Source organism: Galeopterus variegatus, unplaced genomic scaffold (assembly GCF_000696425.1).
Source record: "Galeopterus variegatus unplaced genomic scaffold, G_variegatus-3.0.2 Scaffold287, whole genome shotgun sequence".
Classification (NCBI taxonomy): domain Eukaryota; kingdom Metazoa; phylum Chordata; class Mammalia; order Dermoptera; family Cynocephalidae; genus Galeopterus; species Galeopterus variegatus.
In genome coordinates, this window is record NW_007726398.1 from 686,824 (window position 1) to 702,299 (window position 15,476).

General features: G+C 38.3%; 1 protein-coding gene across 1 annotated transcript in view; it reads right to left on the reverse strand.

Annotated features, from left to right (window-relative positions):
* Positions 1-3,107, reverse strand: part of CCDC141 (coiled-coil domain containing 141) — a 187,336-nt gene extending 184,229 nt beyond the window's left edge. The window contains exons 1-2 of the mRNA XM_008567053.1: positions 3,006-3,107; positions 412-534 (exon numbers count right to left, since the gene is read on the reverse strand). Coding sequence (XP_008565275.1) covers positions 412-534; positions 3,006-3,107 — 225 coding nt within the window. The remainder of the gene's footprint in view (positions 1-411; positions 535-3,005) is intronic.
* Positions 3,108-15,476: the final 12,369 nt, after the last annotated feature.

The window sequence follows — 15,476 nt, forward strand, 5'->3', positions numbered from 1 at the left end:
TAGTTCAGGGGAAAAGAAAGACTAAGTTATTCTTACCAGCTGGTATCATTAACAATAGGAAGTTTGGATCTGTTGTTGTGTCTTGACAGCATAATGCATGAAATGGAAAAATGATGGAATTTTTTTTTCCCACTGAGGCAACCAGGAAAAAACAATTACTTATTTCTCCACAGTGAAAATATTATCACTCCATATTTTCTATCACATTAGGGGAAAGTTTAAAAACTTATTGTTACCTCTCTCTGATGCTGATGTTTGCTCATAAATAACTGTAGCATTTTTCCATTATCCATCTGGCAGCATATTAAAATGGCCATAGGCAAGTGACATCAGAGCAATCCATAGGAAATGTAAGAAATAGCTTTTTATTTCTTTTAAATTTTGTATCTGCTTCACATCTTAATATCTTACCTTGAGCTTGGCCAAAAGAAGTTCATGATCATGAAGAAGTTTTTTGGCTTCATCTTGACTGCTACCAATTTCTAGAAGATTGGGCTGTGATTCAGCCAGTTGAAGTTGTACCCATTTGCCACACTAAAAATAAAAATAAAATAATATGCACTTTCAGTTCCTTTTGCTCCTTCCTCTTTCCTCTCTCCTTTTTAATATATTTTTAAAATATCCTGTTATATTGGGAATACTTTATTCTTTCTACAGAGATAAGCCTTACTTAAATTGAAACATAATAGGTCTAATATAAATTCATGCCCTGTCTTTTCTTTTTTTTTCCCCTTAGGATAAACTGTTCTCTCTTATCATATTGAATTTGGATAAAAAATTCTCAAATGAGGGACACATTCAATGGATTATGTATTATTGAATATTACAAAATTACAGAATAACTTACAAAATTGTACCCTTTCTCCATTTGGATAAAAAATTCTCAAATGAGGGACACATTCAACGGATTATGTATTATTGAATATTACAAAATTACAGAATAACTTACAAAATTGTACCCTTTCTCACTCACAAAATGAAACTCCATAAAAATAGTAAAATTCCATTTGGGCACGGAGAAAGCAAACTTTACCTTAGGGGAAAGGTTTTGTAAACGCAATTTAGGCTGATTACTGTCTTTACACGGCCTTGCTGGTTCAAGCAGAAAGAATAAGCTTTAGATAAAGTCATTGATTCTTATATTATTTGAAAGATAAAACATAACATTTTTCAACCTTTATTGTGTATTCAAGAAGGTATATGTGAAAATATCAAGAAAATTAGATGGCTGTGGCAACTGCCATTTGCATGCAATTGGCTTGTTTTCCACATTCAGGATTTTCACTGCTGCAAGACCTAATTCATCACTGCATTTCCTGAGGAATTGTTTTTCTAAGAAGCAACAACTGATTAAATGAAAAAAACCACTAACAACACGTGCACGTGAATAAGTGAATTACTAAAGAGAAGTGAAAAAAATGTGTTTCTATCTAGAATATCCTTAGTGCCTTGAGACAGTCTAAAAACGGGGAGTTGCTAAAGAGCAGAAACAGGCACTTTTGTTCCATTAAGATGGACTTTCCCCTTTGAATAGCTTAGGATGTATTTTATATGGAGACAGCAGAAAGGTAGTGAATCAGGGAGGGGACAGTGAGGGAACATTCTTAGAAACATAATTCAGTTAAAATAAGAGTTTCCAGCGTATTTTAGAGGGTTTTTTTCCTTATGTTCAGTCTAGTGTGATTCTTCCATAGTTTAATTTCTAAATATTATTCCTCATCCTGCTCTAAGAATGTTTCATGTTTGAGGAAGTTAACTTTTTGAAAATAGTGAGTTTGCTTGTTTCTCCTCATTGCTGAAATTGGCAGTTACTCAAAGCATCAGTAAATCTCATGCAAATAATCAGTTCTTGCTACTTCTGCTTCAGGCTTCTTTTCAGCTGTACTCATTGCCTTTGAAAACATGAGAAGAGGGCAGGGAGTCAGCAGAGGTCCTGTTCATGTGGGGACAAGTCTCAACAGCCCTGGGAAATGAGCCCTGAAGAAACACTTTGCATTCTGTGCTTCTTCAGTGAATTGTTTTGTTCAATGTCAAGTGCTGTTTTCCTGTTACGAATTTTTACATTACCATAAAATTTGCAGCAATTAAGTTAAATTAAACAGGTCTTGTCCATGCTCTAACAAAAGGCCAGAAAAGCCATTCAACTAAGCCTGGTGGGGCACTGAAAGTAAACTGGCTGATGAACACCAGCTTGTTTGCCAGTTGTCCCTTCCTTAAACACTGAATTCCCTCAGTGCTAAATTATCTAAATCCCAAGCCTAATGCTTCAGAGGTTTTGGCAGGGCATTTCCATAGAGAATAAAATCACTGAAGTCTTCTTCAACTTCAAGGTGTGTGGTCATCTTTGTAAATGAGCAAACTGCTTGACATAAAACCTGCAGTAATCTTAAGCCCCAAGTGGTTTCTACTTCCTACCATTAAGAGCAAATTTGACACATGCCTTTTGCACCTTACCTGGCAGGATCTTCATTCCCCCAACAATGTGACAAAGATTTAGTAGTGTCTTTACCATGTCAAAGCCAGTGCTGCAGAGGGCACACGTTGGAGCCTCTTACTAAGTGTTTCCTGTGTTCCATCATAAAACAGTGCCATCCCCTAACTGCCGAGACCTGCCTCCTCTCTCCTCCAGCACATCCACTCTCAAAAATCACAAGCTTTCACAGGTCCACTAGACTCTTCACAGCCTGCAGTCACGAAACTCTAATCACCAATGCTTGTCTTTAAAGATCAAATTCAAGTCGAAAGTACATGGTACAGTTGTTTTGTTTGTTTATTTTAATCAATCTGCCGTAAATGCTTTCTGGCTAACTGAAAGGAAAGGGAAACTCGTAACTGGCTGAAACTACGTAGAGGTATCTCTTAGTTGACGATTTAAGAAAGTAATAAGAGTGCTTGCTGTGTTGTCTTCTATGTGTGCTGATGTGTCCTGATGATTGTTCTTTAGGGTTATCTACACACAGTGAGAAGCCCACAGCCACACAGGAAAAAGAAAGTGGTTAACTTACCTTTATGACAGCTATAATGATTTTGGAATCCCCAGCCTGCACAGCTACTGAACTGACTGTTGTTGTAGAAAACTCCACACCAGGACTTCCTTGGCTGGTCATGGTACTTCAGAACCAGAGTTTATACTCTGGGCAGCCTCTGTACAGATGCGTGCCTGCCGGTCATTTCAGAAGGCAACCACCGGGGTTACTTGGATTCATTCAGGGAAAGAGCTCAGCTCGCACTGATTACTCTGCCAAAAGGAAAGAACAGGAGGTTAAAAATAGACAACCCCATTGAGTTTATCATGAGAGAGAGAGAGAGGAACAAACAGGAGAGAATCACCACACCCCTAGTATGGTAACACTAAGTGTCTGTTATTTTTGCCATTATCTTAAATGTGGAGGACAGCTTCGAGCTCTTTGCCTATCAGCTGACATTTGATAGCAAATGGAAAAAAAAAAATTTACATCCTGACAACCCAAATTAGCTTTGCCATTGAAACTATACAGTTGTAACCATGGATTTTGAAACCAGCAAGTCATTGACCTGGACATCGGTCTCTTCAAGATTTCAGAAGTCTCCTTCATGCAAAGAAAATTTACCAAAAAATGTATTTTTAAAGAAAGTTCTGGTATTCGTTTTGAGGTTAAGTCACAAAATTGCTGGACATACATTTTTAGATGAATCTGCTTTTCTAAAACTTACTGCCCTTTGCCAAATGAAGTTTATATGCAATGGTCACATTTTCTCAGAGCCTCAGACTTCTGAGGGATGTTTTAGAAATATTTCCCAGCATTTTTCAATAGATACCTACCATTTCAGGATTTCTTTGTTACTATTCTGCTCTATTGAACAGCATTTTCAAATTCATTTATCACAACTACTAGAAAGCAAAACATTTTGCTGTTATCTTTTAATTGCAGCAAGAAAATGTTTTTTGATTAAAGGTTAACATTATGTATATTTTGCCACAATTTTTAAAAAAAGGATAACACTGTACTTCGGGCTTGGTTTTTATTTCCCACCCCCATTCCTTATGCAGGAAAATTATAGCCAGCATCAAATCCGAGCCCAAGATCAGCATATTAATCCTATTACTAGAAACTCAAGCCTGTATCACAAGTTGTCTGTGGTATTAAACAGCAGCTGTTGGGTTCCCTGTCAAAGAACAGCTGAAAATAACACTGCAGTTTAGGTTAGAGGTCAGATGCAAACACATCAGAGATACTAACTCCAAAGCTGTTGGAACTATCAGAAATCTCTGGAACAAAGCCAGAATGGAGAACATAGCAACAAATAGAATTAAATGAATCCACTTGCTGTATAACCCCCTTAGCTCAATTTAAAAGCACGTTCAGGTTCAGGGCCAATGTTCAGAACACTGTCAGCAACATTGCTTTATTTATTGCTAAGGTTCACAATAATATTCTTGAGCCAAAGGAGAAAAAAGTGATTTTACATATACTTCGGTGTTCAACAATTATTTTTGGTTCCAAGAGCATGTCATTGCATAGCTGTGATCCACATCCTCTGCTCTCAGCAACTGCTGGCTACTTCAGTGAGATGGAAACCATGCCTGGATCCCAGTTCTTATGCTGTGTGGAGTGCACCAGATGCCATTAAGGGAATAGTTGGAGCATGCTCAGGAGAGTAGATGCCAAGGCATGCCACGATGTAGGAAATATAGTTTCATTTTATGGCAGGGCTGAAGAGCTTGCAGAGAGCCAATTTGACCTGGCTCCTCCACTTGAGCAAATAGTTTGTCCAAACAAAACAAAGCAAATTGATCACAAACAGTTTTTTGCTAATTGTCCTCAAGATAAAACAAGAGTTGACACCTGTGTCATAGAATGATGTCCACACCCTAAACTAAAATGCCCAGGGAAGATTGCTTAAGCCATTGTGTACTTTGCCAACCAGAACAGCAAACACTGACCTGCACTCAAAATACGCAGTGCATTTTTGCCTGAAGTTAGTCCTATTGCTAGACATTCAGTGTATGTTACAAGTTGCACAAAGGACCACAGGAGGGGAATGGGTGTTTTGGCAGCAGGCTGTAAAGATCAAAGGCTAAGAGTAGCCCTGTCCACAAAGCCCCACGTAAGATGGATGGTTGTGTAACGGGTGCGGACGGCAGCAGGAATGTTTGGAATTGCAGGCCCAGCCAAAGGAAAAAGGGGAAGGGAGATGAGAGGAGAGAGCACAGGGCTCAAAGTCTGGCTAATCCCAAGGTTTAAGGGCAGAGAGAATTAAAAATATTTAAGATTATTAAAGATTAATCCAACTATTCAGCAACAAAGGTAGTGCCTTTTTACGTCTGTAGTTGAGCTTTCTTTCTGTTAATTAATTAGATGGAGCAGGCCCTGGTGTTGCATAAAGAAAATATTTTCTACACTGGTGAACGTGAGTAAAAATGCAAACTGCATGCATGAATTTAAATGGCTTCGAATTTTTTTAAACATGAATTTCTGTCTTTAAAATCTTCAAAAGACTTGAATCACTTTTTTCTCCTCTTCCCTTGCTTTCTCTTCCCACTTTTTTTTTCCTGCTTAACTTTTTAGTCCTTCCCTCTACAGAAGCCCCGTTGCTCAGACCTCCCCATCAACATTAGCTTATTTAGAACTTTAGCCTATTTTCCTCCATCTAGAACAATATTTAATTACAAATTGCATTATTGACTCTGGTAAACAGTTTGTAGAATAGTTAATGTAAAATATATTGTACTAAAGAAATCAGTACATTATTTTTAGATTTTTTTTGATGTTAAAGTACTAAAAGTTTTTGAGTTACAGTTTGTTTATACTCTGCCTCCTTTATCATCACCAAACAAACAAACAAATAGCCTATTTTCCTCCATCTAGAACAATATTTAATTACAAATTGCATTATTGACTCTGGTAAACAGTTTGGAGAATAGTTAATGTAAAATATATTGTACTAAAGAAATCAGTACATTATTTTTAGATTTTTTTTGATGTTAAAGTACTAAATGTTTTTGAGTTACAGTTTGTTTATACTCTGCCTCCTTTATCATCACCAAACAAACAAACAAAATAAAACCCTTACAGACATTCTCATACCTTTGAAGTTTACAGAGGATCTTGCAGAGGTTATTATGTCTTCTCTGTTTATCCCTCTGGGAAGTGCCTGTTTTTATGCCAATTGATTTTTAGTGAAATATCCTCCCTGGGGAATCATAAAGCTATAACTGAATTCTGTAGAATTGCAAATAGTACATTTTTAATGAAATATAGATATCTAGTAGTTTGAAAACTTTTTCATGTGATTGTTTTTAAGCTCTGTCCATGGAAATGCCATTAAAACAACACATTTTCTTTGCTGGAGCACATGTAGGATCTGCTCATTTTTCCATACAGGATCTCAGGTATTTGTCTTAATCAGTGTTATTACTGGTTAAACTGTATTCAACTTTATCAAGACAAATTATATAGACCTGATATAAAGAACCCAGAATGAATCAATTTATTCAGATTAAAAATTCAAGGCAAAGGGATCTGCTCATTTTTCCATACAGGATCTCAGGTATTTGTCTTAATCAGTGTTATTACTGGTTAAACTGTATTCAACTTTATCAAGACAAATTAGATAGACCTGATATAAAGAACCCAGAATGAATCAATTTATTCAGATTAAAAATTCAAGGCAAAACTTTATATTATATAGACCTGATATAAAGAACCCAGAATGAATCAATTTATTCAGATTAAAAATTCAAGGCAAAACTTTATCTGCTATTATCATTAGCAGTAGTAGTAATAGCTATCATTTAGTGACTGCTTCTTATGTGCCAGGAACTGGGATAAGTGCTTTACACTCTTTATCCCATTTAGTCCACATAATAAGACAGGAAAGACTTATCTTCCTCACTTTATAAAGGATACACACACATGCACATAGTGATTCACTGATTCCAGCCACCTTTGGTCCATTTTTTTCCACCTAGGTTTCAAGCCTACCTATGGTCTGGCCTGTCCCTATCTGCCTAATCATAAATGCCATTGTTCTCAGACCCCAAAGATTATCCTTAATTCAGTTGTTCTATCCAGGAACATCATTCCCTTCTTCCCTTCATCTATCCAAATTCCTCCCATCTCTTAAGATCAAGATGAAGTAACAACTCCTTTTAAAAGTCGAAATATCTACCTAAATTTCTTTCCTCAAAATTTAATTGTAACTCTAAATTTAATAATTATACGATTGTTTTATAAACTTCTATTGTTTTCTGATTATTTCACTTCCATTAATATTACTTCTCAACTATATTTAAAGCTCCTTTTGGAAAATAACTATGTCCTAACATTTTCTGAATCTTTGCAGATCAGTATATGGTTATTGTAGAGATTAAAAGCTGCTTCACATAAAGTGCTTAGAAAAGGGCCTAGCATTTAGTAAGTGCCATATATGGGTCATGGTATTAGGCACACAATTGGTGCTTATAAGTACTGGTTGACTGATTGAATCACAAGAATCATATGGAAAAAAAGATAGCTTTAATACAACTCACTCATTCTGTATTTATTCACTCAAGCAATAGATATTGAGCATTTGCAACATGCCAGGCACTTATGCATTAGAAATATAGCAGTGGGCAAAGCACAGATGTCCCTACCCCCTCCAGGAGCTGACTTTTCAGTGAGAAAAGACAGGCCAGAAACAATGAAATAAATAACCAAGATAAAAACACACTGCAATAAAAACACTGTAATAAAAGCTAAGAGAAAAACACACTGTAATAAAAACACTGTAATAAAAGCTAAGAGAAAAACCACTAAATGGTAGTGGTTTAAGTAGACTGAATCACAAAAAGTTACACTTAGAATTCGCCAGAGAAATCAGGGTATACTATCTAAGGTATTTCTATTGGAATACAGAAATTAACAGAAATAATAAACTGATAGTGACTACAACAATAAAAACAAATTGCACTGTAACAATTCTTCACTGTAAACTGGAGATAATGGGAATACGTACATCATATAGGTTTATTGGAAGAATTAAATAAGGTAGTACTCAAAACACTAATACCCGGCACACAGGTGGTGCTCTGATAGTTATGTACTACTATTTCTAAGATGACAACACCTGTTAATGGATTTCCTAAATCTACTGGCTGCCACAAAATTTGAAATGAATTTTTTAAATGAAGTTGAATTAAAACACATGGAAGGCAACCTGAATGAATCAAACATATTAGAAAGTGAGTGAGAATATATATATAAACATAAAGTGTTTGTTTTTCCTATGCTCTTATTCAGCAACAATCATCAACACAGAAGACTGACTTCTGTGAATGAACGTGTGGGAATTTGTCTCCACTGGCAGTCAAGCCAGCAGCTCTCCAGGGGACACCAGCTGGGTGTCCTCTAATTTAACTTAATCCTAACACTATCTACTTGGAAATAGCACCAGATCCCACAGATTGAGGGCTCAGTCCCCGAGGCTGTCCCCCACTTCAGATGCCAGTTGCAAGTCCAGGCCTCCGGAACTTCTGACCAACAGCTATAAATCAGACTTTCCATAACCTCCTCCTTGTGTTCAATTAGATTGCGTGAGCAGCTTACAGAACTCAGAGAAATACATACTTAACGTTTATTGATTTATTATAATGGTTATTACAAAGGATACAGAAGAAGAGATGCACAGGACAAGATATGAGGGAAGGGGCACAGAGCTTCCATACCCTCCCGGAGAGTACCACCCTCCAGGAACCTCCACGTGTTCAGCTATCTGGAAGCTCTCTGAACCCTGTGCTCTTGGGTTTTTATGAAAACTTCATTATGCAGGCATAGCCGAAGCATGAACAACCACGTAGAAATGTGATTGCACAAAGAGGGTATGGTCTGACACTTACAGACTGGGTGGGGAAACCCAGCAAGGCCTGTTTGTTCGGATTCTTCTTGGCCTCCTTGTGCAGCAACCCTTTATCTCAGACATGGGGTAGGGCCTCTTCTGAAATGGGGGTCTTAGAACCTACAGTCAGATAAGGTAGGTCAGAGAATTTCAGTATGGCTACTCCAAGACAGAAAGGCAGGGGAAGGTTAGAACAAGCCAGGAACCATGGATGAAAACCAAAATATACATGTCATAGTATCACAGAGAGACATAAAATATGCATTACCGAAGAATAAATTGTTTCACTATATCAGGGTTAAAACATTTCAGTAACTCATCATTTCTAGAATGCCTTCTTTACCATTCACATTAGCCAAAATTTCCCCCAACTCATTCTGTATATCATGTACTCCTCCTCCTGGTACCTCTCAGTCATTTCTTACATTATAAACATTCTCACTTAATTGCCACCCATAAGTAAACAGAAGTTGATCTTTCCCCTTAAAACAGCCTCCAGCTCCAGCCAGAAATGTATTCTTCCATATGCATGAACTCATTTGTTCATCTACCGAGTATGATTAAATACCTACTAAGTGTCAGGCATTGTTCTAGATGACAATCACATGGTGTGGCAGTCTGCTAATGTCTGAATTCTGCCCACAGCGCCAATTGTAGAGCTCTTAATCCTGTTCGTGACTCAAATTGTAAAGCTACTCAACCATGCCAGTTGTCAGGCTCTTTTACCTGCCCGTAATCCTGCACCGACTGGGCCGATTGTCGAGTTAGGGCTGGGTCTGGAGCCTACAGACCCCCTAAAGCCCATTCACAGACTGGGTCACAAACCCTTCACATGCCAGGCTGGGTCCCCAGACCCCTCACACGCCAGGCTGGGTCTCCAGACCCCTTACACGCAGGTCTATGAGCTAGGTAACCAGCAAACAGGTCCTTGGAAGCATAGGTTAGAAAGCATAGGTGCGCCTGGTGGATGCCCAAGACAGATGCCCACCTGCCTGCTTCACTAAAACTCTCTCTCTCTCTCTGAAGAACACAAGAGTAGCAACAAAACTAAAAAGATACACTGGCGTGCATGCACACTAACTCCACACACACACACACACACACACACACACACACACACACACAATTTGCTTACAATGGATGTGCTAAACCACACCCAACTGGACAAGAGGCAAGGGCCCTAACCAAACTATTCTATTTTCCCAACACATGACAGTAAACAAAACAAAGTTCCCCCACTGACGGAGCTCATCTTCTGGTGGGGGTGACAAAACCAATTAAAAACTAAACAAACAAAAAGTTCATATATAGTATGTCAGGATGAAATAAGTATTATGAAGAAAATCAGGCAGAGTAAGGAGACAGTGAACAGGGGAAGAGGGATACCATTTCAAGAGGGGGGCAGTAAAGTTCTCTCTAACAGCAGAAATTTGAGTAGAGACCTGGATTAAGTGAAAAGAGCGAGACATGCAGATATCTTGGGGAAGAACATTCCAGGCGGCTGGGATTTGCTTGTTATATTCTAAAAGGAGTAGGTCGGTGTGGCTGGAGCTAAGTGAGGACTGAGAGGAGACAGTGACCGCAAGGAAGAAATGGCTACTTCACGTAGGGGCTCCGAGGTAGCCGCCTCTAGGTCCCGGTTTGCTCGAGGACCATCCTGGTTCACACCTGTTGCCCAGCGTAATTACTCTTAAGGCCCATTTCATCATCAAAATAGTTTAGATGATAAATTAGGTGATAACCCTACTATGAAGCCAAGGCAAGAACTTTGGATTTCATTCTCAGTGAGATGGGAAACTATTGCATGGTTTTCACCTAAGGAATGACTTCGTTTGACTTAATATTGTTAAAGAAACTCTTTGTGGAGAAGAGACTGTTGGAGTCAGGAGTGAAAAAAAAAGCAGGAGGCAGGATGAATTCCATAGCATCCAGTCCACAAATGCCAACATGGAGCTGCTCTGGGATGTTCTTTATGGACACTTAAGTTTTACTTAAGAAGAATGATGTGCAAAATATCAGGACTTGTATTGACAGTTTTATTCTCTCTGTGCATTGACTTCCATAGTTTCCTTACAATTAAACATGTTTAATGACATATGAATCTTTAGCTTCTCCATAAAATTTGGGAGAATAATTATAAACAATCAATTTCTATATCTAGCAAATTTCCTTTCTATAAGTGATAAGAAAACGAAACATAACTTGGGCGAATTTAAAGAGTACTTGGTCAAAAGATCCAAGACGGCTGTATTTATTATAGTTTTAAGCAATGATTTCCCAAAAACGATGTGTGAGGTGATATCAGTACTTTTCAATTATTATGCATTTTTTTCTTGAAAAGTCTCTATTTAGAACAATGAATGATCTAGAAAACTGTCAAATATATGCGTAGACTAAAGTTAAAATGAATGGTCAATGTATTGCTATAATTGATTTGGGCAAACTCCTTTCTGAATGGGAAAGCTGCATACATTGCTTCAAGCCAGAAAAGATTTTTTAGAAATTGCTGAAAAGCTTTCATGTGCAAAGTTTACTTTTGTAACTTTGTCATGTGACTTCCTACCTATGTTGAGCTGCACACTTAGGGTCCAACGTAGCAAGTTCTTTCTCCAATATAATTCCTATTTACAGAATGAAGTATCCTGAGAATTAGCCTCTAGAAGGCAGGGTGATTATATGAAAAGATAGAAGTCTTAGTCAACTTCATTTTGGAAAATTGCATCTCTTGTTTTTCCTTACTGTTGCTAAACTCCAGTTGAGGCTGAGAATTTTCCATCTCAGAGGAATCCCCAGGGAGGCCTGGGCAGCAGCAGTCATTCCAGCTGCTGGGAAGCCAGCAGTGACACAGTGGGTGAGCTGTCACTTCCCCAAGCAGTTATAATTTTTGCAAAGAAAGGCACAATAATCTAATATAAAAACCGAGGACATGAAAATCAGATATTCTAATGGTGTGGTTATTATTCATGGATTCTAAGCAGGAAGTATGTAAAGAGTTTTTAAAAAGTTTTTAAAATGTGAGGTTTTAATTAAGAAGCACTAAAACATAATTTTTAAAAATTAATGTATATAGAAAATACAAAAGATAAAACAACAAAAGAGAAAATTTAAACAAAAAAGAATGCATATATACGTGTGCAGATATACAAGTATATGTTATATGAGATGAGTCGGTTTTAAGTAGTGTTATAATGGGCTTTCTCAGTTCTACAGGGTTGATGTTTCATGATTCACTGAGAGTTTATTGGTATTGGTTTAATGACAAAGACATGTTTTAACAAATTCTACTATAGGTTTTTTTTTTTTTTTAATTTAACTGAGTTTTTAAAAAGGTATGGTCTTTGAGATCCGCATCTTCATTACGAGTAAGAACACCTCACACCAGCGATCACACACAAGTCCCTTGCTGTGGGAATCTTCGTTTTTGTTAGTATATCACTCACCCAGGCCATGGAACCCACATGAAAGGCAGTGATTGCTGGGACTGTCCGGAAGGATAAAGATGCTACTAACACCTGCAGGAAAAGAGATATTCATATACACAGGCTTTTAGGAAAAACAGGAAACAAGATGAGAGAAACTCACAGAATCCCGGAAATCAATAATGGAAACAAAAGTAGCAGGTCGTCTCCACCCCACCCCACCCAGCTCATATCACCCTAAGCAAACCGGTTTCCTATCACAAATTCCACCCGCATAAAGGAAGGACTTCAAAAGCAAATTCAAGCCATGTTCTGTAGAGTCGAGATTCCGCTTCTGGCTTATCCAGGCTTTGAGCTCCTACTAGCAGGGACAGCTAATGGCCTTGCCACATTTGCTGAGTGCCTGTGCCCGCAGTGCAGAAGGCCCTGGTTCCCTTTATCATATCAGCTCCATCTTTCCATTAAATCCCTTTAGATTTGTAAAACACATAGCCACTTAATCTGAGAGGGCGTCTCAAGAACCCTGTACTCTAGGATTGTACCCTCTGTCATATGAGTTGGAAAGTTGAGGCAAGAGAAATCAACTGACTTATCCTAGTTCATGGAGCAAGCGAGTCAAGAAGCAGACACCTCCCTCTTAGTGTCTTGTTCCCGTTCCCACAGGGAGTACATTTTACTATCCTAATGTCAGATAAAAAATTGTACAGATGTCCATACACACCGATCTCTCAGCTAATCCACACGGTTGACTACGTCCCAGGCAGAGAACTCTGAGTCAGAACACCATTCCAAGAAACCTTAAAAGACTAAAAAAGAAGCAAAGAGCTCTGTTCTCAGTGGCCCCCCAGTTGGAGAAGACAAAATACACACACATGAAGCACTTTGACAAGAAAGCACTATAACATCCAGGAAATATGCCAATTTAAAATCTCTTGCATTTGCTGAGTGCCCGTGCCCGCAGTGCAGAAGGCCCTGGTTCCCTTTATCATATCAGCTCCATCTTTCCATTAAATCCCTTTAGATTTGTAAAACACGTAGCCACTTAATCTGAGAGGGCGTCTCAAGAACCCTGTACTCTAGGAATGTACCCTCTGTCATATGAGTTGGAAAGTTGAGGTAAGAGAAATCAACTGACTTATCCTAGTTCATGGAGCAAGCGAGTCAAGAAGCAGACGCCTCCCTCTTAGTGTCTTGTTCCCGTTCCCACAGGGAGTACATTTTACTATCCTAATGTCAGATAAAAAATTGTACAGATGTCCATACACACCGATCTCTCAGCTAATCCACACGGTTGACTACGTCCCAGGCAGAGAACTCTGAGTCAGAACACCATTCCAAGAAACCTTAAAAGACTAAAAAAGAAGCAAAGAGCTCTGTTCTCAGTGGCCCCCCAGTTGGAGAAGACAAAATACACACACATGAAGCACTTTGACAAGAAAGCACTATAACATCCAGGAAATATGCCAATTTAAAATCTCTTAGAAATAAAGACTCTCAAAGAATTTCCCACAGCGATGTGAGAAATCATAATACAAGAACAGTTCTATACATGGATGTAAATGAACAATTATAATAAAATTGCTTTGGATTTGTGTCATAGTTCTTCCTATCGCTAACATCCCTTTTGAGGGCTGGCCAGTTGGCTCAGTTGGTTAGAGCGCAGTGTTATACACCAAGGTTGAGGGTTCGGATCCCTGTACTGGTCAGCTGCCAAAATAGTAAATAAAAAAAATAAAATCACTTTTGTTACCGTGGCTGGTAAGCACATAGACAGGATGTGAGCATGATTTGGGTGTTATCATCAATCATTCAAAGATCACAGGTAGATTTGGCTGAGCAGACCAAAGTGGCCAGGAGAAACAGGAGGTAGTGATGTCAGAAGTAGCGTCCAGGGTCCTGATAGTTGGCTTCAACCCACTCTGTCCTCTGACCAGGTTCTTGATTCCACCACAGGAAAGAATTCAAGGGCAGAGTCACAGTAGAAAGTGAGAACAAGTTTAGTACAACAGATAAGAAATACAGTTTCCACAGAGTGCAGCATGCTCCAGAGACTAAGCAGGGCCCACACCAAATTTAACACAAAAGCAAGAAAAACATACTTAAAGTTCAGTACAGAGTGCAGGCTGGCTCAAGAGAATGAGCAGCCTTGCTGAAAGTAAGTTTGATACAAAGTAAAGTATACACACCTCAGCCAGGGAAGGTGGGAACAAGGTGCCTCCAAGAAAGTGAGCAACCACCCTGTCTTCAGCTGGATTTGGCTTTTATAGTTTCTCTATCTAATGAATATGCCTCCTAGCAACATACTTGTATCCATTAAAGAAAAGCCCCCTAAAACAGCCAAATGGACTAAAAACAAAATACAGCAGAAAATTTTTTAAAAATGTTTTATTTATACGTATTTATGGGGTACAGAGTTGACTGTCAGTGTTTGTGTACAGTACGTGATGATCAAATCAGTATTATCAGCATGTTCATCATTACAAAACATAATTACTTTCTGTGTCTCCTACCCAATTACTCCCTATCCCCCATTTCTCTCCCACTCTCCCACCTCTAGTAACAATAGGTCTGCTCTCTCCTTCTGAAAGTTTAATGTTCTATTATTTTTATGGCTGAGAGTAGTATTCCATTGTAAGACCATAATTTAAAAATACAGCAAAAATTTGATGGCATTTTAAATGCCACACAAATATTCATTTTCTTTTTTAACAAGTACTTACTGAGCACTTCTGATGTACCAGGCATTGTTGTTTCACCAGAGAAACAACAGAAAAGAAGGAAGACACATGGGGTCCCTGTGCTGAGAGAGGTTGCTCTCTGGGGAGCTCATAGAAAAAATGTCAGTAGAGGGAACTGATCATGTGCCAGCTATCCTGCTAAAGATTTTTACAAACTATGCCATTTGATTAACAGAGAAACAATGATTAATCTCATCTTATTGAGGAAATTGAGCTAGATACATTAAATAACCTATTCCAAAATCACAAGATTAACATGGCTTAACCCATGCCAAGCTGACATCAGAAACAGGACTCTTAACACTGTCTCTAAATCATGTAACCCCAAAGTCTGCATTCTGTTTTCTGTGTCATGCTGTCTAAAGCAAGTATGATTTTAAATAGGTATGGAACAATTATAAACAAATTTACCAAAGTAAAAAATTAAACACCTATTACCAATCTCAGGAATGTCCTGGTA